Source organism: Triturus cristatus, chromosome 3_1, assembly GCF_964204655.1.
Source record: "Triturus cristatus chromosome 3_1, aTriCri1.1, whole genome shotgun sequence".
NCBI classification, from domain to species: Eukaryota; Metazoa; Chordata; class Amphibia; order Caudata; family Salamandridae; genus Triturus; species Triturus cristatus.
Genome location: NC_140583.1, coordinates 738362696 through 738385332, shown reverse-complemented (window position 1 = coordinate 738385332; position 22637 = coordinate 738362696). Strand labels below are relative to the sequence as shown.

The window sequence follows — 22637 nt, the reverse complement described above, 5'->3', positions numbered from 1 at the left end:
ACTGTGGCACTGGACAGCAGTGGCACAGTTCCCTGAGCAACTAACACCAGCAAAAAAATACATGAGGCACAGCGAAAAATGGAAGGGAGACTCATGCCAATGTGCCAGGACTAACAGTACGTTCTTTGGAAGTCTTTACTAGATGTTTTTGGAGGTTTATAAATGATTCTGGCGATTTTAACAAGTGCTTTGCAAGTTCACCAATGTACATATGTATACTGTGGCATAGCACATAAGTTATCAACCAGATAATACATTATCAATTATTCCTAAAACAGAATACAGACTCATTAAAGGTACATTTTGCTAAGGCTTGAGCCTGTCATGTGGAGCAACCTCCATGCTGCTGCTTTCTCAGTCATGCCCCCGGCAGATGAGGATGGATCCACTTTAAGGAGCACCCTTTTAGAGATCTTCTGGGTAGCCATGACAAGTTGGATCGCTTGCATTATTGCAAACAGGAATGCATTGTAAAAGGGGCAAGGTTTGCCCTTGGAAACGTTTTACTCATTAGTTGGGGAGTGTCCAGGAGTCATCCCCTGCCTACTGCACTGTACAAAAGTAGCACCTTATCACACCTCCTCAGAGCATCTATGGACCTGTGGTTGAAAGGAAGAAGCTTGCTGTATGTAACCAATACGGAGACCGGAAGATTTGGGCATGTTCTTGCTAGTACCCAGGACTGAGAAGTGTACTCCAATGGTCTGTTGGCTGACCTCCAGTGTGGCATCAAAGGGCCCAAAAAAGAGGTCTTTTTCCGGAAGTGTCCAGTAGACCAGTGGCATAAGGACCCTAACTAAAATGTACTGGTGAGATATGCTGGAGCGAGTCGAAGTCTCTAACTGCTGTCCCAGAGCCTTAGCAGCACTTAGGAGTGACCAAGTGGAGGTGCTCCAGAAAGTAGAAAAAGTTAAGAATTATACATTTTTCAACCTCAGGAGGACTGGGTCGAAAGAAGGCCTTGCCTCAGTGAGCAAGACACTCTGGTTTGTCCCTCCTGGGCCTCTTGCCAACTGATAGAAAGCTCACAGCTAAGGTATCCTGCTTTGGTGCACTGTGCCTGGTTGCAGCTACCAATCTTGTCTTGCAGGAAATTTCGAGTAGGCCCGGAGGGAAACTTCCACTCTACTCGCAGAGTTTTCAGAAATTGTGCACTTCGCTCTACGCGGAGTACTGCGGAGTACAGAGGAGTTCTAGTATTCCACTTTCAGAGTTTCTGTTTCCGTTTGTGTGCTCATGATTTGTTTCTGGTGCTTGCTCGCAAGCACCTCGATATTTTCATGGTGCTAGCGGGTGCGCATGAGATTTCACGCCTGCTCACACAGCTTCTGGCCACGATGGCACCAATACAGTGCCGCTCACGATTGCGAACACACCTGGAATAGCTTTTGTGCTCAATAAGCAGCTAAATCTACTTAGAAACAGGTTTTCAAGAGGATTTTCTTCTCCAACTGACCATTCAAATTGTTGTTTTTTAGTGCAAGAAGCGTTTCTTTAAACTTTTTTTTCAACTGGAAGGAAGTGCCCCAGAGACTCCAACTTCTTGTTCCTGCCCAACAGGCTCCTCCCACTGCTTTGTCCATCTCCTGGTCACTTTTCATTTGGATTTTGAGCTGGATGGATCACTATCTTTGTCTGCTGCATATATAACATTGGATGTAAAGACTTTGTATTTGAGATTTCACAAGTTCGTTCAAAAACTATTGTATAAGGTTGTTTTTTGTTTGATAGAGGGCATGCACCAGTAATTATATGTACTTTTTTTGGATTGTTCAAATTTATTGTGGTAGGTGGCTTGCCCTTTCAGTAGGGGCCTAGCTATATTCTTGCGCTTAATTTTTCTTCTTTTGTAAAAGAACAATGCTGCACAGTTTAGTATTTTTTTCTATGTTTGTTAAATTTGAAATCTTTATTTATTTTAGTATGGGGCCTAGTCTGCCAATTGGCCATTCAGTCCTTAGCCCCAGGTCAGTACTAGTCATGGATGCATGAATCAACGGTTTCTGTGGTATTTGTTGTTTTAAAACATCATTTAGGGCTGGGACTGCATTGAATTAAATTTAAAAAAGGGTATTTTTGTATTCGACTTTATTTGTTACAAAAAGTGTATATGTGGGGTAATATTTGATGCCATGGGGGGATGTGTGTTGTTGTAATATTTGTTTAGCTCTGTTAATTTTCATTTTTGGCTTAGCTGAATTAATGATAGTTTTGTGGCATCTGTGTCCATAGGCCGGAATATATTCTCTTTGTTCCCTATGCCTCCTTGCTCGCTGATGTTGTTTGACCATAGCTGGAGTCATTTTATGCATTCAGCCTGTGGGTTTTTGCCAAAGGCTTTCATTTGTTCTTTTGCTTACTGTTGTTGTTTGACCGTGTGGCTGGCAGCTGTTTTTTGCATTCAGCTAGTGTGTTTTTGCCATAGGCGTGCATGTATTCTTTGTTCCCCATGCTTCCTTGCTCACTGTTGCTGTTTTACCATTTGACTGGTGGCCATTTTTTAATCCAGCCAGTGTGTTTTTGCCATAGGTCTGCATGTGTTCTTTGATCCCCATGCCTCCTTGCATGATGTTGTTGCTTTATCGTGTAGGTGTCAGCTATTTTATGCATCCAGCCAGTGTGCCTTTGCCATAGGCTTGCATGTGTTCTTTGTTCCCTATGCCTCTCTGCTTGCTGTTGCTGTTTGACCATGTAGCTGGCACCTATTTTGTGCATCTAGCAAGTGTGTTCTTGCCATAGGAATGCATGTGTTCTTTGTTCCCCATGCCTCCTTGATCACTGTTGTTGTTTGACCATGTGGCTGGTGGGCATTTTGTGCATCCAGCCTGTGTGTTCTTACCATAGGATTGCATGTATTCTTTGTTCCCCATGCCTCCAGGCTTGCTATTGCTGTTTGACCATGTGCCTGGCAGTCATTTTGTGATCCAGCCAGGGTGCCTTTGCCATAGGCTTGCATGGATGGATGTGATATCAGTTTAATGATATGCTTGAGGATCTTTGCAGCATATATAAAGAATATTATTTGGATGAACAGTGCTTATATATTATATGCATTTTTACGAATTTTTATTTTTTGCACCACCTTGCCTCACAATATGTGTCTTCTCATCCTAAAAGCATCAGAAATTGTTGTCCTTTTTTTGTATTCATTTTATTATTAGATTTTTTATTCACTTTTTTATGTTAGTTTTCATTATTTTAACAGTTTTATTTGATTTTTGTATGGTTCATTTTAGGTTTTTTTCATTTTTTTAAATTTACCTATTTACATTCTTTTTTGCATTTTGCTTCGATCCATCGATCCATCAATCCATCCATTCACCATAGCACACAGCCGTGCAACAGAATTCTGTTTATTGGGGTATAATTCCCTTTACTCCTGGATGCCCTGGCTGCGGTGCACTACAGACACATCAGTATTATTAATTTTTTAAATGTTATTCCATTTCCCCCTGGACCACATTGTCTGCCATAGGCAGACCCTAACTTTTTCAAAAAAGATTAATATTTCATTTACATATGCACTTTCCTGAGTGCCACAGGTGTCTCCTAAGAGCTAAATCGGTATGTTGTGCTATCCTCACTGGAAATTAAGTTTTATGGTTTGTGGTGCGGTTTGTTTTTAAAGTAGTTGATTTATTATTACCTAAGTAACTAACCACACTAACATTGCCTTTGTCTGTACAAATTAAAATTGCAACAATACCACCCGCTAAATATTTTTCTTGCTTGGTTGCTACTAGGTGCACAAGAGAAGAAGCAACATCATGTGGAGTACTGCCAAACAGAAGGCCTGTACAGTAACATCTATCCACCAATTTCTTCTGCTGCTGCAGCTTGTTGACACTGCCAACTGAGAGCTTTAAGATGGCCCCAAAGAAAGTTGCTCCCAAGAAAATGTTGTTCATGAGAAGAAGCAGCTTTCCACCAGTGGTGTGCTGACCACAACCTTTTTCGGGAGCCATGTGCCTGCTAGACCAGCCTCTGGGAGGAACCTGGGAGCAGCACTGCTGCATCAACTGCACCACCCCAAACTAAGTCTAAGACCATGTCAGTAAGGCAGCCACTGCAATCATGGTGACGCCTAAAACAGTGACACTGAATTTGATTTGTTCCTTTCGCAAAGTAGAACCTCATTGTTTCAGGAAACAGAGCAAAGTGGACAGCAGCTGCTGCCATCAATGTCTGACGTTGGAGCAGGGAAACATCAGTCACAAGTCCAATCATAGTGGGAGGTGGTTTGAAAGACCAGGGTGACATCCTCATGCACATCAGCCCTGTCCTTAGCAGTGCACCAGCAGAATCACCCACCTCAGCGACTTCACAATGGATCAAGCAGACTCAGAGTCATATGGAAACACCACAGCATACAGTGACTGCCCCACCATGATGCACACTAAGTCTACCATCACCTACTTCACAAAAGTTGACTGTGCCAGTGGTTTCAGGAAAGAAGAATATCCAGGCCACTATTACAGGCATGCATAGTCTGGAGGGTCCCACGACCGCAACCACCCAACGGCACATTTGTTCAATGGGAAGCAGGTAAAGATTTAGCGCTCAACCTCCTCCCTTTGTTTTTGAAGGAGTTGGATTCTTAGAATTTGTGGCAGCCATATGGCCAAAATTTAAGTTTTCAAGTCAGACCTATTTTGCCAGAGTTGATGTTCCAGCACTGCATCACAATGTGCTGCAATTGGTTGGACAAGCTTTGGAGCAAAGTATTGCTCACACTGTCCACCTAACGACAGACATAAGGACCAGTTGTCAGGTAACTGATTACATTTGCTTCACTGCACACTGGATCTCTTTTGCAGGGGTAAAGCAAAGGCTATCTACTCTTGGTCCTGGAGAAAGTTTTAAGAGCATTCGATGGCAGGCAACAGTAGCCATGTTCGCCATAAAGAAATCACATACAGCTGCAAAAATCTTGGATAACTTTAACAGCAAGGTGTCTGAATGGCTGCAACCCAGAGGTCTCGAAACTGGATTTGTTGCCATGTGCAATGGCAGTAACATAGTCAAAGCCATGGCAGGCGGTGGCTATTTCAGGGTCCTGTGTCCAGTGCTTTGCATCAACCTGGTTGTACAGGACTTTCTCAAAAAAGAAGACAAAGGGCCTTAATATGACTTTGGCAGTCCTCCACTGGTGCCACCACTATGCCGTCCACTAGCGGACCACCAAGCCTGTGATGCTAGATTAGGGTTGTAATCCATGCCTGGCGGGTGGTACAGTGGCAGTCTGATGGTGGTGGTCTGTTTGGCTTATGGGAGAGCCTAACATGCAAACTGCTGCTGTGAGAGTGCCGACCGCATGTTCCTGCACAGTGTGGCAGACATGTCACACCATGCAGGAACTAGGGGTGGAAATCCAGGAGGATACAACATGTGTCCCCCTGCAATCACCCCCAAGACCTGGAGCAGGAGGGGGACCTGTTAAGGCCCCCTTAGTTGAATGTCCACAACCCTTTTCATGGCAGGATCACCACCATGAAAGAGTAGGTGGAACACCAACTAATAATATGCCTGGTGGTGCTGCAGTGGCACCACCAGCATATTGTTGATCCTGACTGCTGCATGACCACCGCGGGATCCTGGATCCACGGCGGATGCAGTTGTGTTGTGGGTTTCCGACTGCTACACTTGTAGCACTGTGGGTAAGCCCATAGTCAGCAACACACTGACCACCTGCAAAGGAATCTGCACTCATTTCAGCTATTCTTTTGAAGCCTAGAACCAGTTGTGAATTATACAGCATGCAAATAGAGCACCAGTTAAAGCTATGATACAGGAGGTGCTAACTATGCCTGGGCGTAGTGGGCGTAGTGGGGCTACGTGGAGCAGCGCGTAGTGTGCCCAAATCTACACACACTCGCGTGCTCTGCGTAGCCCTACTACGCGCCGCCCGCCTCCCACCCACCCTCCTTTTAAAATAATATCATGCATGATAAAATAATTAAATGTAAAGACTTACCTGCAGCGCGGCGTCTCCGGGGCTCCCTCTTCTTCGTTTCCAACTTCTTGTGACAAATGCGCATGTGCGGACGTCCGCGCATGCGCATTTCTTGCGAGAAATGCGCATGTGCGGGCGTCCGCGCATGCGCATTTGTCACAAGAATTTGGAAACGAGGAAGAGGGAGCACCAGAGACTCCGCGCTGCAGGTAAGTCTTTACATTTCATTATTTTATCAGGCATGATAATATTTTAAAAGGAGGGAGGGCGGGAGGCGGGTGGCAGGCAGCTACGCTTCGCCCTGGCATGTGCGTAGCTCTGCCTGCTTCGCCTACTTCGAAAACTGCCAAGCGTAGTATAACGCCCAGGGTTAGTGCTAACATGTTGCAACTCACCCTATTACATGTTGCAACATCTGTTTGAGCAGTACAGACTGATCAATTGCTATGTCTTTCAAAGAGGAGGGGATGCAGTTGGGAAAGCTGTGCATATGGATGTGGACAAATGAAGCCTTGTCAAATGCCTGGCACAGATTATTTTCCCATTTGAGGTTTTCACACAGGAAGTTAGCAAGGAGGACAGTGCGATGGGCCAAGCAATACTGTTGTTGCAGCTGCTAAAGGACCAGCTAAAGAAGGTTTGCACTTCCATGTGTGTAAGACTACCTAGAAGCGCATGCCTTGGTTGATAGCTCAATCTTTTCCTTGGTTTGTTATGCAAGACTGAAAAATGATGTCATCTTGTCCAAAGAGTTTATCTTTGCTACACCACTTGATCCACGGTACAAAGAAATTCTGCCCTACTTTAATTCCTTTTTCTGAAAGGGATGTTTCAAAATACAAGAGGTGGATTGTTGAACAAGCCGGAGACCTGGAAGAGGAATGGCTGGAACTTAAATTCCTACTCTGCAGTTCTGGAGTGCTCCCTTCAAATTCCAGAGAGGGCAGTTATGTTGTCTCACAGCTGCCAACACCAGCAACAAGAACACTGGTGGCAACAACAGGAACACAAGAATCATCCACAACCTCTGCAATGACTTGGTCTCAGATGGCAGGGTGTAAGTCCAGTGCAGAGAAGAAGGCAAAATGTGTCAACCAAGTGGCAACACCAATAACCATTCACAGGATATTCCAGGAGTAACTGGATGACCCAAAAGGAATTTATGTGGATCAAAACCCATTGATGTATTGGTATCGGAAAACCCGCCAATGGCCAGAGCTCAGCAGGCTGGCAATAAATTATCTAGAAAATGCACACTTGGTAACCAGGAATAGGAACAGCTTAGGACGCTCTGCACAGTGTATTGGGGGAATATAGACAGACCAAAATGTTAATGGTGCTATTAGGAAATGAAGGGTCGGTTACCAATAGAAGCCACAGTTGACCCTTCAAGGAAGGGAATGAAGCAAATAACAGAATTCCAATCCAAGCACAGAAAAAGAAGTCCAAAGTCGATAATGTAGTAAACACAAGTGTAATCGTAGTCCACTTTTAATTCAGAGAATTTAGTCCGATACCCACGATATCCAATTCTTCTACAGCCAATGTTCAATCCAAATTCTTTACATAAGAATTCAGTTAATCCAATCCACGTAATCAGCGTATTTTCCTTTAGTATTTTATACTAGATACAGCCAGCCCGTGTTTCGTTGTTCGGTAATTCACACCTCGACTTCTTCAGGGCTGTAAGTTATGAAACGTATCCCATCATTTGAGAAGGACCGTCACCCACCAAGGTGCAACACAGTCAAAGAAATGAAGATAGTTGTGATCCCATTTCAGAAAACCATGATGCCAAATAGTTAGTCTCAGGAGCAAGAGAGTGTAGTGGGAAAAGGAAGAAACGTGTGAAGCATTACAAGAAAAGCTGGAGAGAGAAACGTTATAACCACATTCATAATATGTGGACAATAGTAGTCAGACAGGATCAACAGGTCTATCATAAAAAAGGAGAACAGTAATCAAAACAAGGGATACAGGTAATGGAATTTTCCAACACCAGAATATATAGTGTGGAAATGAACCAAACATAGTGAGTGGGACTGTTCTGAGTGAGTAGGAAAATGAGACAGGGGTCCCTCAATAATGTCCGTGCCCTACGATAGCAAAGAGAGGAAGTAAAATAGAAAAAGTATGACTGGTAAAATAATAACCTGTTGAGGATATAAAAAAGCCTTAAGGAGTATGTCGGTCCATTCAAACGGTCTCATACGATACGTATAATGAAGTAACAATAAGGGGTCTCCTGTGAAATGAGGAGAAAAATGTTATGATAATAAAAGTGTGTAAAGCTAAGTAGAACCAATCAAAAAATCTAGAATACGCACCCATCCACACATATCCTAGGCGAGTATCATTTAATTATATATACAAATCCCATTATATATAATCACAAAGCAGGCCGTAACCAGTGTGTACAGTAAATAGCAATACTAATATGACAGGTAAAAAATATACCCTGTAAAGTACCTTCAGGCTGAATACCAATATAATTTACCTGGTTGAGGCACTCATATAATAATTTGTGAAAGGGAAGTAGGGCCCCAGTCACTGGGCCAATTTTGGCACAGGGGGCCCCATCCCTCAGACCCGGCCTTTAAAAAAAAATAAGATTTTAGGGGAGGGGTCAGCGCAGCCCCTCTCCCCAGGCCAATTTTGGCCCTGGGGCCCCATCCGCCAGGGCCTGGCATTTCCTTTTTTACATTTTACAGAGGAGGTTGCAGCATGGCCCACCCCCTTTTCTGGGCCGAATTCAACCATGGGAACACTATCCACGGGTCATTGCCTCTTTTTTTAATTTAATGTGAAAGGGGAGGGGGCCATTAGGCCCCAGTCCCTGGCCCAATTTGGTCCCGGGGACCCCAACGCCCGGGCATGGCATCTCCATTGGGGACCCTGGGGAGATTCTGAATGCCTCTTGGTCCCTTCTGGCTCCCCGTCTCCTGCAGGAGCCGCCATTACTTTGACACGCAGAGAGTTGCTAAACATGCAGCTCCCTGTGTGTTAAAAAAAAGCTTCATTTCTCTGCTCTTGCTTGCTGGAAGTGAAGCATTTGCTGTGGCTTGGTGTTAGTGGAAAAGCTCCCTCCAAGCCACAACAAGCAGCTATATCTTGGGGGTGGGCATCCTGGGACATAGCAAGAGCCTGCCCTGGGGTGTGGTGTTCACCAGGACCATGTATGGCTCCAGCAAGGGGGCCCCTATGGCTCCCCTCCTTTTATTGTCTTAGGACCTGCCCCGGGGTGGTGTTGGTACTCAGGCCACACATTTCCAAGGAGGGGGGTACGCTGCCACCTGTAGGTGGTTATCCATGCAAATTTTTTTTTAAAACAAGTGCAGTCTCCCTTGCTTGTTTTTCAAGAAGCCCCTGGGTGGGCCAAGTCCCGGGGGCATGTGGGCATTTTAGAGAAAGCAAAAGGGGCGCAAGGGACACCCATCCAGAGGCTTTTTGAGCTCGGGGACTACCACCTCCCTGTGGCTTAATTTTAAATATTGGAGGGGGACCATGAGGGAGTGCTGTGGACCACAACCTGGAGGGGCCATACAGACCCCCTCCTTTAGAGCCCCTGCGACCACCACCTCCCAGGAGCTTAACACCAATAGTTAGCAGTGGGCCACACAGACCACCCATGACCCAGGGGCCACCACCTCCCTGGGGCTAGCATTTAAAATATATGTGGGAGGGGAGCCATGTGTCATCCTCCTGCGGCATATATGGCTCGAGGACCACCACTTCCCTGGGACCAGCACATGCATTGTAAAGAAGGGGTGCCACATGGCCATTAATGGCCCTGGGGACCACCGCCACCCAGAACCGGCTCCAGATATGTCATGGGGTGCCCACCCCCAGGACATGGCTGTGTGCTTTTGCTTAGCTGGAGCTGACATTTCCCACCAAGCAAAAGCAAATACTCTGCTTCCAGTAAGCGGGCGCTATCAAAGTGTTCCCTCTTGCTAAAAGCAAAGGTTGCATCTCAGAGATTGAGCTAATGCTCTCACATTAAGGGCGCTGCATTTCCAGCAGCTCCTTCTGAGCAAGAGCAATGCCGACTCCCGCAGGAGGTGGGAATCCATATGGGACTGTGGAGCCCTTGAGGATCCACTTGCAGTGCCCATCCTGCACAGTGAGTGCCCTGGGTTGGGCCAGGGCACCCAGGGAAACATGGCTGAGCCCCAAGGGATGGGGTCCCTGAAGCCAAAATCAGCCTGAGGAGGGCGCTGTATGGACCCCTCCCCATTGCATTTCAGCTGGGCCCCATGGGATGGGGTCATCATGGCCAAAATTGGCATGGGGTGGGGGACTTACAGCTCCCTTTCCCCATTATGTTGTGGCTCTACCCCAGGGCATGAGGTACCCAGGGTCGTTCTAGCCCTGATGCTCATCATTTCACAAAAATTAAACCTCAACAGTAAGCACTTACACATATAAACATAGCAGGTGCCCCTGTTAAAGCTCATCTTCTGTATATGACACATGATCCTAACTCCTGGGCTGGGCGAAGGCATAACAAGTGTGATTTCACAGTCATTCCATATAAAAAAAAATATCTGTAATGTTTTGTGGAGGTGAATGCATTGTTGATCTCTTGGAGTGCTATCTATATGTGACTGTGATGAGTGGGTATTTTCTTGTCCTGTCCTGTGAGATAGTGTCCATGGCTCTTCCTTTAAATGACGAGTATGGAAATGAGCATATCACTTGGAAGCTTCTGACTGCTAATAAAAAGATGATAATAAGGGTACACAATGACAGATTAAGGAAGTATCTGGCACATGCATCAAAGCTTTTTGCGATCGCAAACGGTGCGCATCTGAGGAGTCAAAAGTTATTTGTGGATCAAATGTGTCATAGCATCTGTACAGCAGAAGTGCATTGTGGTCGCAGTCTGTTCCAGCATCTGCAGGGACAGTAATCTCAACTTTTAAAATGTTGCTCAGTGTCCCAAATTTAGAACATTTTAAAAAACTTAGTAACGTCTACATCAAAACAATGAGTTGGATTACCAAATCTTAAACCAAGGGTCAGTTATCAGATGTAATGATAGGCATGGTTTGAATCCACATACCTCTGAAGCACCTATTTAGATTATTGTCAATAAGGAAGCACCATCAACGTTTTCCTGACAAGTGATAGGTTCCAACATATTCTGAAACAGCTTTTATCATGTGTAAATGTAAATGTGTATGTGCTTATATAGCGCCGAATCACCCCTGGGGGTATCTCCGCGCTGTACTCATACCGCTGTAGGAACCCTTCCTGGCTATCCGTGTGAAGTGTCCACTCCTGGGCACCCCCATGGTGAAGCCAGGCATCCCAGTGCTGTTGGGGCCGTTGTGGAGACTAAGCAAGCTATTGCCCAGAGTTGCAGCGTGGGACCCATGATTAGAATAGGCACTGATGCGAGAATATCAGGTCCGCGGAATTTATAGCCCGAGACCCTGCCGCGTCGGGAATTGAACCCTGGTCCCGGACCAGTGCTCTGCATCGAGGTCTGCCACTCTAACCATTGAGCCACACTTCTCCACATGTGTAGTGATTCCCACATTTCACTGGTTTCTACCATTCCTAAATGTGTGTTTTGCTGGGAGCATGTTTTTATGCATTTATCACGCTAGTTGCATTTATTTAACTATTTATTTTACCATATTTGCAACACTTATCCCCTTGGGAATTTCATGGTGCTAGTAAACTGCCTATTCTAATCATCACGGAGAGAATCTTATACCGTAAGAGCAAAGGAAAGAATGTTATCCCAAAAAGGCCAGGTTTTTAGTTTCTTTCTAAATGAAAGATAGTTATCAGTATGTAGATATACAAGGGTAAAGAATTCCATCAAACAGCAGCTAAAAAGAATGATCGCCCGCCAGACCTGCCTTTTCTTACTCATTTGGTCCTGGCCAGGGCTAAATTCCGGGACATCGGGTCACAAGTAGGCTTGTAAAACGCTATTCTAGCCTGTAGGATCTAAGGTCCAGTATTATGCAGGGCCTTATGAGCATGGCATAAGAATTTTAAACTTGCTCTTTTTCTCATAGGAAGCCAATGTAGAGGTGCAAAACAAGCAGATGCAGACTGCAGAGCTAAATCTGTCCATATTACAGATTAATTTAGCAACAGCATTTGGATTACCTGGAGTCTTGTGAATAAGTAATCAGCCATGCCAACAAATAAGGCATTGTTTTTCATAAGAGCCTGGACTATGGCCTTTTGCCAAACTATTGTTATCCATTTACATAGTTTCTCAGGAGCTTTCTAATGCCTAAGCATTTACCACATGCGGCCCTAACATGATCTTGCATAGAAAGACTTTAATAACATAATGTGTATTTGTGAAGAGCACGTTCACCTGGTGGCATCTTGGCGCTGAATAACAGATGTTTTTTGCTACCCAACTCAATGGTACTCATTTTATCAACCTCAGATGGATGAAAGGCTTAGTAGACCCACCAGGATTTGAACCTGTGACCATGAGGTCAAAGACAGGTCCCTGCAGTGGACGCATTAGCTCTCTGAGCCACCTGATCAATAATGACATCAAGACTTTTAGTTAATTTCCTGGGAGTGGGCATTTCCCCCAGTGAATCCCAAATCAGATGAGCTCCGCCGATAAGCAGGATTTCAGTTTTATCTGCATTTTTTTATTTTTAAGCAGTGAGGTACCATCCAGCCTGCTACTTCGGTGAGGCATTCTCAAAGTATGCCTCGGGTCTCATCTTCTTTCTCTTCCAGAGGTATTGTCAGTTGGGTATCATCAGCGTAAGAACAGACCTCGAAAGCCCATTTCCTTGCTATTTTTGCCAATGAAGAAACGTACACATTAAAAAGGGTGAGGCTCAAAGAGGAGCCCTGAAGGACTTCGCTTTTAGATGTAAAAGACTGAAATCAGCAAGAGGCCTGCTGGACATTCTGTGATCTATTCTTTAAACACGATCCAACCACTGAATTGCATTATGATACCCATGATCTGCTGTGGGGAAGGACAACATCAAAATATATTATATATGATTGTACCTAATCAATGAAACATTGTTTTTAGGTCCACCAACTCTTTGTTAATGATATACGATACACTGGATTCTGCAATCCCTGTATAAAAACCCATCTCGAATTTCTTTGTAATAGTCAACTTGGGATGCACCCAAGCCGACTATTATAAAGAAATAACGTTGCCGGTCAACTGTAATAAGTTATTACAGTTGAGTTCCTTCGTCACAATGCCTGCTGCCAGAGCCAGTAGCAGACAGAAAAGGCAGTTCGGGTCATGGAACATATTTAAAGAATCATTTTAATGAATGAAAATAAAACATGTTTTTCCTTCCTCTGCTCTGTGTTTTTAGCTGTACAGTGACAAGCAGAAAGGAGATATTCATGGCAGCATGTTACATTTTTGCACTTCTTTCGAAATTATAGAAAGTTTAGAATATTTCTGCATTCTGGGCCACTGTCCCTTTTTTGTTTAAATCTGACTGATATTAAACTAATTCAAATATCTTTTCAGAACAAATATCTAACAGTTTTATTGATGTGTTTAATTATGCACTATAGATTGTATTTTTATAATAGATGTTCGCAAACATGATCTTTCTTTAAGAGTTTCATAACCTTATGAAGGAACTCTAGCTTTGGCTTGTTTCTCTGTATGGGCATGGAACCCCTTGGTGACTTGCAGTCATTCAAATGGTTTGTTTATATAGACAGGGTACTATTTAAACCACCATAAATCCAATTACAAACACAATAAATAAACATTAAAAATACATAGAGAGAGGATATGGGGTAAATGGTTGTGATTGCAGAACTAATCACCTTTCTTGTCTTTCCACATATCACCCTGTATGTCCTGCACAATAGGGAGAAGCAAATGTGTACATTGTCATAAATGGGTTTACAGCCAAATGTCACAAGTGCTGGCGCTATTGATCATACTGTACTGTTTCCTTTTATGTTTTATCACCATTTTTTACAAAATCAATAAAATTGATTATCAAAAGAAAATACATAGAGAGATAAAAATAAAAATGCCCATAAGTAAAAAGAGCCCTGATGCAAAAGAGTACCATTCTGCACAGCACCAATAACTGAGTATTAAACCACAAGATCATTTAAAAACAGCCCTGACTGCAATAAAAAATCTCCCACATGCACAGGATCTCATATTCATCAATAGAATAAATGCTTGATTCCAGTTTACACAGTTCCAAATTTCACAAATACTTGGTGACTTGCACTATGCTTATAATGTATGGCAGGGGGTACTTTATTAAATATGTTATAGACAAGTTGTAATGCCTCCAGTTGCTTGTAATAAGGGAATGGTGTTGCTGCTCAAATGTAATGAGTTCTAACTGTTAAGCGGTGACATCACTATATGTACTGTGGAGACAGCAGTCAACGTGAAAGGGTAGTCACAGGACATCATTACAGCTTCAGCTGTCAATAACTGATCACTGGGGGGGCATGGCCAAGATGGTGACCGAGTAGGACGTGCCTGCTCGCCGCTCCGGCCTCTCGCCTGGGCTACGATCTCCCCTGATCCTGATCTGTGATCCCCGACATCGGAATGGTGAGCAGACGCGCCGGCGAGGGCTGAGCAAGTGACGCTCGCCGGTTTCGCACTGCTAGGCCTCTGGACCACGAGAGGGCAGGCGCATCCTGCCGCAACCAGGGCTGCATTGGTGCCCCTTCCCGGAGCGGCAGCGCAGGACTTGATCACCCGGACCCGGAGAGTAGTGGGGGTCACCCAGCTGCAACATCGATCCCTCCCCCGCCTCAGCATTGGGTTGGCGGGGAGCGGCGACCGTGCAGAGCCTGCCTGTGTGGGGACGTTCTGGGCCGCTGGGCCGTGGTGCTGGTGGTGCTGAGCTTGTGCGCTTGCCGGATCTTTTGCTGCCGGTGGGAGTGCTCAGTGCGCTCGGTGGGCCTGACGCCAGGGGGTGAGCCCGGCAGCGTGAGAGGTTGGAGCCTCCCCCTCCTGAAATCCAGCAGGCGAGCACAAGCAGCAACACACAGCTACTCAACGGCTGGAGGAAGCGGGTAGGCTGGGCCGTGGGCTCATCAGACAACCCGTGGTGGTGTTTTGCCCCCCCGGCAGTGATGAAGTAAGTGCTGGCCTGAGCGACGAGGTGAGTTGCCCGTGAGGCGGCCATATGCAAGCGAGGGGGCCACGAGGTGAGGGCAACCCGGTATACATCCCCCTGGGGAGCTGCCAATTGCTGAGAACTTTACCGCATTCAAGATAGCAGTGGAGGGCATTTCCTGAGACGACCAGTATCCGCTGGGGCAGCGTCTGGAAGCGGTGGCTTTGTCGTGTGGAAGGCTGTGCCTTGAGCGGCAGCTGGATCGGGCTGCAGAGGTCCCGCGTGTTGCTCTACTCTTCTAGCTTTTTGGTCCCAGAGCAACCAGGAGTGCCTGGGGGTTGCCACTGGGGCCCCCCTTATAGCGAGCAACATCCGGCACCCTTGGGCCTACCTCGAGCTGATAGCTGAGCCTAGGTGCTGTGGAGAGGCTTTCTAGGCCGCCCTGTCTGGGCTTCGACTGCTTTACTGCAGAAACTGGAGTGGGATTCTCTACTCATGGCGGCCTCCAGACCTCAAAGGAGCGGTCCGTTAAGGACCTTCTTGTTAAAGACAATGCTGGAGGTGTGGAGGCGGCACACAGCCGGGTGCACACTTGGCAGATGGCGAGCAGGGGGGCCCCAGCGGGTCGGTCACTCGCGTCTCCTTGAGTCTCTCTTTACTTCTCTGACCGGGGAATTCCTCGCTATGAAGAAGGAGGTTACTCTTGAACTTCGGGAGAAGCATAGAGATATAGACTCAGTCGGTGAGAGAGTGGATTCCCAGGTGACCCAAACACAAACAAGAGATGAAGAGGTCCACCAGCTCCAGCAGGAGGTCCTCCGTCTTCAGGATCAGCACCTAGATCTCCAGGCCCACACGGAGGACCTGGAAAACCGGTCCGCCAGGAACAATCTTCATATTGGAGCAGTCCCTCAGGGCCTCGAGGGGCAGGACATTGAAGCTTTCATGGTGGGTCTCTTCCGTCATATTCTAGATGCGCCCCTGGAACAACAGATTAAATTGGACTGCACACATCGCGAAGGGCCTAAGAGATCTGGCAGACGTATTAACTTGTGTACACGACTTCCAACTCAAGGAACGGATCCTGGGGCAGCACGAGTAAAACATCCTCTCAACTTCCAACCTTCCAGGCCCCTCCTATTTCAGGACTTGGCTGCCTCCACCCTGCAGAAGTGACGTGCATTTAAACCCGTCACAGCATTCCTCAGCTCTAAAGGCATTTCATACTCCTGGGGTCACCCATTCCTTATCATTTTCAAATAGGAGGGCAAGCTGTGTCAAATCCTTTCCCCGCAGGAGGCCCTGCTCCTACTTAAGCTGCCAGATGAGGAGAAGAATGCCCCGCCGCCGGGGGAAGCAGGGAGCTCACGCAATGGCATGGACAAATGGCAGCGAGTGGGGGGGCACTCGTGACACCTTCGCCTCGACCTTGAGACTATTGCCAAGGAACGACACGCCGTCATTGCATCCCTGGCTGAAGACTCTGCCTCTGCAAACTGAGGAACACAGGGTTTTGGTCTCTATGGTGCAGCTTGATTAAGGGGTCCTTTTGGGTCTCTGGGGCTGGTGTCTGGGGGGAGGCAGGGGTGGCGGGAGACCCCTGCTGTACATCTCACGCCACACCATGTGGTTCACACTTCAGGACACTTATGGACTTTTCCAGTTCCAGTTTTGTTTTGTTTGTTTCTTGTTTGGGGTAATCGGTACATCTCCTCCGCCTTCTACATTTAGGCATTTTTTCAGGATACCGGTTAGGTTGATCACTCGAGCCGTTTAGCAGGTCCTGATGTGGTGTGCAACAGATGAGGGGTCGCCCTGGGAGCCCCAGAACTCCAGGTGCTGTTCAGAACTTTCTGCAATGAAAGCCGGCGTTAGAATCCTGTCGTTCAACGTCAAGGGCCTTAACAACCCTATTACGAGGCTAGCTGTTCTGTCCTTCCTAGAAAACTCCACCGCTCACATCTGTCTCCTTCAGGAAACCCACCTCCTTTAACAGGGCACACATAGATTGCGATCTAGTGCCTTCCCCATCAGTTATTCTCCTCATGATCAACTAAAACAACAGGGGTGGCGATACTAGTTGCTGCAGGGTTCCAGAGCAAAATAGGACACAAGAGTCGACTTTTAGCCTACTCCTTCACACTAGGCCATCATGCCTTTACAGTAGCCTCGGATTATGTCCCTAATTAGGGGCAAGAGGGGTTCATATGAGAGGCGGTTCAGGAGCTGACTAGCCTCCCTAACAGATCACTACTAATCACTACTAATAGGGGGAGACTTTAACTTAGTTCTTGATCATGACATGGATAGACCCTCCCAGCGATGGGGACAGTCCGGGGCTATCACCAACAAAGGGAGAGGCTTGCTGGCGGAATCTGGGCTCACGGATATCTGGAGGACACATCATCCGTAGTCTAGGAAATACACCTTCTACTCACATTCCCACAAATCGTATGCCAGGATCGACTATATCCTGACCTCTGACACCCTCGCACAATTGACGCACGACATAGAGATCATCACTTGCCCTCTATCTGACCACTCGGTTGGGGCGGGTGTCGCTGACTCTGCCTCACAGCCATTTCCCTCGCCGCCTATGGCGCCTTAGAGAATCTATGCAGCAGCGCCCTTCTGTGGTCCAACAGGTCACCAATACTATCATAGATGACTTAGCTATCAATGATACCCCTGACGTCTCGGTAGCGACCCTGTGAAATGCCTTAAAGGTGGTTGTTAGAGGAGAGCTCATTGGGATTTCCGCAGTGGATAATAAACTCAGGAGGGAGAAAAGGAAGCAGCTTTCAAAAGCAGTGATTGAGCTAGAGCGTATCCACCAGAGAATGGGGGATCCTAGGGTTTGGAAGCAACTCAATTCCGCAAGAGCGCAGCTAGCAGGCTTGGATACTGATAGGGCACAACACACAGCGCTTCGGATTAGACATGCTTTTTACTTGGAAGGGGATAGATGTGGGAGGCTTTTGGCCAATAGGCAGGCCTCACATATCACCGGGGTCGTAGGACACTCTGGCCAGGAAGGGTCCACAGATCAGGAGATAGATGACACCTTCCTGCACTTTTATGTGACTCTATATGAGGCACAGAACCTCCTGGAGGTCCAGCCCAATATCTTGCTCGGGTGGCCACAGCCAAGTTAGTCCCGAGTCAGGCTCAGGAGTTGAAAGCTCCTATACGGGGGAAAGAGGTCATATCAGCCATATCTAAACTAAAGCCTCATAAATCCCCAGGCCCGGATGGCTTTTCTTCCGCCTTTTTTAAAACCTTTTGCAAGACTCTGGCCCGCTGTTGACGAGGGTATATAACTCCATTGGGACCTCTAGCCCTCTCCCACCCTCGATGCTGGAAGCGCTAATCTCAGTGATTCCTAAACCGGGCAAGGATGAATGGCAGTGTGCTTCTTACCGCCCAATTTCCCTCCTGAATGTTGACCTAAATGTTTTTTACAAGGATCTTGGCTCAGCGTCTCTCTTCTCATCTTCCCGGACTCATAGACCCAGACCAAGCCTGCTTTGTCTCTGATAACACAAAGCACTTGCTCCACCTTATAGATAGATCCAAACGCTGGCTGGCCGAGCGGATGCTTCTCACCGTCGACGCTGAGAAGGCGTTCGATAGAGTGCATTGGCCCTATCTTGCGGAGACCCTAGCCCATTTTGGCTTCCCACAGTGTTTCAATACATGGGTGGTCAGTGGCTACTCTACCCCTACGGACTTGGTGCGGGTGAATGGGCTACTCTCGAAGACTTTCCCATCCAGCGGGGAACACAACAAGGGTGCCCACTGTCACCCCTTCTGTTTGCCTTATATATAGAGCCTAAGGCCCAATAGGTCAGGGACGATCCCCTCATCACGAGGGTGCAATTTGAGAGAGACAGGCATAAGATCTGTCTGTATGCCGACGATGTGGTGGCAACGTTGGAGACTCCCCGGGACTCTCTCCCTGCTTTGCTGGCTGAATTTGAACGGTTCGCTCTGGCGCCTTGTTTCAAAATCAACATGCATAAGTCACAGGCTGTTGACTTATCTCTCCACCGGACACCTTGGCCCTTCTGCATCAGTCCTATAGTATCCAATTGGCAGCGGGTATGATTCCGCATTTAGGCTTGCAGCTTTCAGCTAATCTGCAGATGACTAAAATGACAAATTATACTCTGATCTTGCAACATGTGCGGGACTGCCTCTGGAAGTGGAGACCCTACTCGCTTTTGTGGCTGGGCCGCATGGCGGTCATAAAAATGACCATTCTCCCCAAGATCATCCATGTGTTCCAAACGCTTCCACTGGCACCCCCGTTGGGAGTCATTCTCTCACTTCAAAAGGACATAGAGCGCTTCATATGGCGAGACCAGCGACCTGCGTAGAGAATTGAGCTATAGGGACCCTCTGAATGGGGGTTTAGGCATCCCTAACTTACAGGCGTACTGGTGGGCGGTACAGCTGTGTCCATTGGTGGAATGGTCCCGCCCACAATCTGAGAAAAATTGGCTGTTCATGGACAGGTCCTTGGCTAGACAGCCATTGTGGGGTGTTCCCTTTCTCACTCGCTCTACCAGGCCCCGGAACCTATACCTCTCCAAGGTGACTCATCCCATTTTGTTGGCATGGGACCGGGTGGCAGTTTCCCAGGGATTGACAACCTTCCCGTCCCCAATTACCCCTATAGTGCATAATTCGGATTTCACTCCAGGGTTGGACTTGACTGGATTCACATACTGGACCAAGGAGGGCCGGCGCTCCATAGGGCATTTCTTTGACGAAAAGGGGCGTCTGTCTTTCTCTGACTTCCGCAGAGACCGATACGTTACGGAATCGGAGTGATTCTGCTTTATACAGAATCGCCATTGGGTGGTGCATCCAGAGCTTCGTGAGGGGGCGGAACGACACCTTACCCCTTTTGAGAGGTGGCTCCTAACAAGCCACACGGACGCCCACCTGACGACGGACTTGTATAAATTAATTCAGGACATCCCCGTAACTGGGAAATCCCCTAGTCAGTTGCGATGGGTGGGGGAGTTGGGACGTCCGTTGTCAGAGAAGGAATGGCTTGCCGTATATTGTAGAGCCCGGCATTCTGCCCGCAATGTAGCATCAATTGAAACTTCCACAAAAATTGTTACGTATTGGTACCTAACCCCTCCCCGACTCCACAAAGGGAGCCCCTTTTGCGCCCCTAAAGCTGGAGGGCATGTGGCTCGCTTGTCACTTTAACTCACCTCTTGTGGGACTGACCCTCCCTAACGGGCTACTGGAAGCAAATCGACTTACACTTCGAAACTGAGATTCCCCGCCTACCGGCATACATCCTTCTGGGTCTCCATAACTCACTCACCTTCCCACTCAAAGTGAGAAGAGGCTGACAGAAGGCTCTAGCTCTAGTAGCGGGCATACAGCAGATCCTTTCCCACTGGGATTCTCCGAAGATTCCGACTTACCTGGGGTTGCTCCATAGACTCTGGGGAATTCTGGGGATGGAAAAGATTTCACTCTCGTTGACATGCCCGGGGGCCTCCTTCTGTTACCTGTGGCAACCTTTTCTCACATTGTTGACTGCGGAGTATACTGAGCTCACTTGCCTAAAATACCTGAGGGTCTTACGGTTTGCAGATCCACCCACTCTTAGACAACCGGATGGCCACACACCTCCCTAAGCATTATTGTTCGAAGACTACCTGTAGTGGAGTTCCGGAAAACTTCTGCCTTGGTTTGACTTGCTTGAAGTTTGGAGGAGGGGAAGGGAGGAAGGAGGTGGATAGAGGGGTGCCTTTACTTTGTACTTGGTTGTTTTTCTACTGGCCAACCAGATAATCCGATTGTTGGGTTACATTACGGTATGCATAGCTTTTGCTGGACATGTATGATTATTCATGTTTTTGAAATCAATAAAATAAATGTAAACATAATAACTGATCACTGATCAGCAGAAAGGAAACATGGCAACCTGCTTATTTTTTACACACCATAGGATAGATAAAATGTCTCTGGTTGTTTCTACACATTCTGACCTACAACATTTTCTTAATCTGACTTACATTAAACTGGTTTTAATATATTTCCGCTAAACATTACAACTGCTTTTTGGAGTGGTCAATTTTGCACTAAAGATTCAGCTTTTATTCTTAATCTTTAAACCTTACTATCTCTTTTATATGAGAGAGCAAAACACCCAGGGGCTTATTTACAAGTCCCTTGCGCTACATGTACGTCACTTTTTGTGCGGCACCAGTGGCACATTTTGCTGCCCCAGCATGGCTTTTCGTGCCCTTGTAAATACGGCCAATTTTCAAGCAGCACTTCGCATTAAAGGGGAATGCCATGGGTGTTACCGTGGGTGTTCCCATCAACACCCATGGGTTCTGCTTCATTCCCAGATTTGCAACCTTTCGTAAACCTGGGAATGCGTCAGAATTCTACACCTCCCAGGGAAGGTGTAGGGAGGTGCAACGAGGAGAAATGTTTTCGTTTCTCCTAGTTTTTTTCTCTTTCTATGCGTGCTTCATTCTGCAGCACACATAGAAAGAGGAAATCACCTCTTGTGATTTTTTTTCTGATTTTTTTGTGCACAAAAGCAATCATCCCCGCAATGCAGGCACCCTTGCACCATGGTGCAAGGATGCCTGCATCGCAGATGGCAGCCAAATATGCGCCTGCGCAGGGTAGAGCAAAGGGATCCGTTATATCATTGTAGATATGACACATCCCTTTGCTTCCAAAGTAACGCAGCGCGGCGCAGCCAAATGGCTTGGTGCACCGAGCTGCGATACTTTGTTGTAGATAAGGCCGCAAGTGTTTTTTGAGAAGTGAGATTGTGAAGTATAGCTGTTATGTGCATAATTCAAAAGCATATCTTTTATTATATATTTACTGTAAACTTTTGTTTTGCTGACGGCACAAACTCTTCTTGTCACCAAAAGGTTACTTCTCAGATTCCAGGTCATGCTTATCGTTTTTCGTTAGTATCTGCTTCATGTGTTTCTTTCTAAAGGAGTGTCTGTGATTTCTAAAGCAAATGGATTAATTTCGTAAAACTGCTAAATAATAATAAGCATGACGTTGTGCACTAATTGGTTGTAAGCACTTAAAAAACAGCATTTTCTACCTTCCCCTTTCTGCAAATTTAATTGAACACTGATACTGATTTTAATACTTCATTGCGTGTGCTTCCTTTGGTCACGTACATAAGAGCAAAATCACTTACCTGCGGTTTTTCCCTTAAACGATGAGGTCACGGTGATAAAGACCTGAAAGGTGGGTTGAATTTGTACCAGCACGTGCACGTCAAGGGCAGTCAATGCGACCTGCACAAACGAGGTGGAGGGTTTTGTTATGGTGACGTTTTCTGCAGGAGAGACATAAAGGTCGTGTTAAAAAGAGCGCACACGTAGGCCCCTGCCAAGGGGCATATTAGCAAGAAGAAGCAATAAATATCGCTAACCCAGGTTAGCGGCATTTTTTTATCGCCGACTATCACTGGACTTCATCGTCGAGATAGCACGTTATTAGCAATGCTTATCTCCAAGGCGATAAAAAATCCAGCGATAGCGGCGAAATGCAGGAATATCGCTGAAAATCCAGCGATATTCCTGCAGCGA

The 22637-nt window shown here is 46.6% G+C and overlaps 1 protein-coding gene across 1 annotated transcript in view; it reads right to left on the bottom strand.

Moving 5' to 3' along the window:
* Positions 1-22637, bottom strand: part of LOC146860897 (uncharacterized) — a 1545865-nt gene that overhangs the window by 1017909 nt on the left and 505319 nt on the right. The window contains exon 12 of the mRNA XM_085646178.1: positions 22244-22384. Within this exon, the coding sequence (XP_085502304.1) occupies positions 22244-22384 (141 nt within the window). The remainder of the gene's footprint in view (positions 1-22243; positions 22385-22637) is intronic.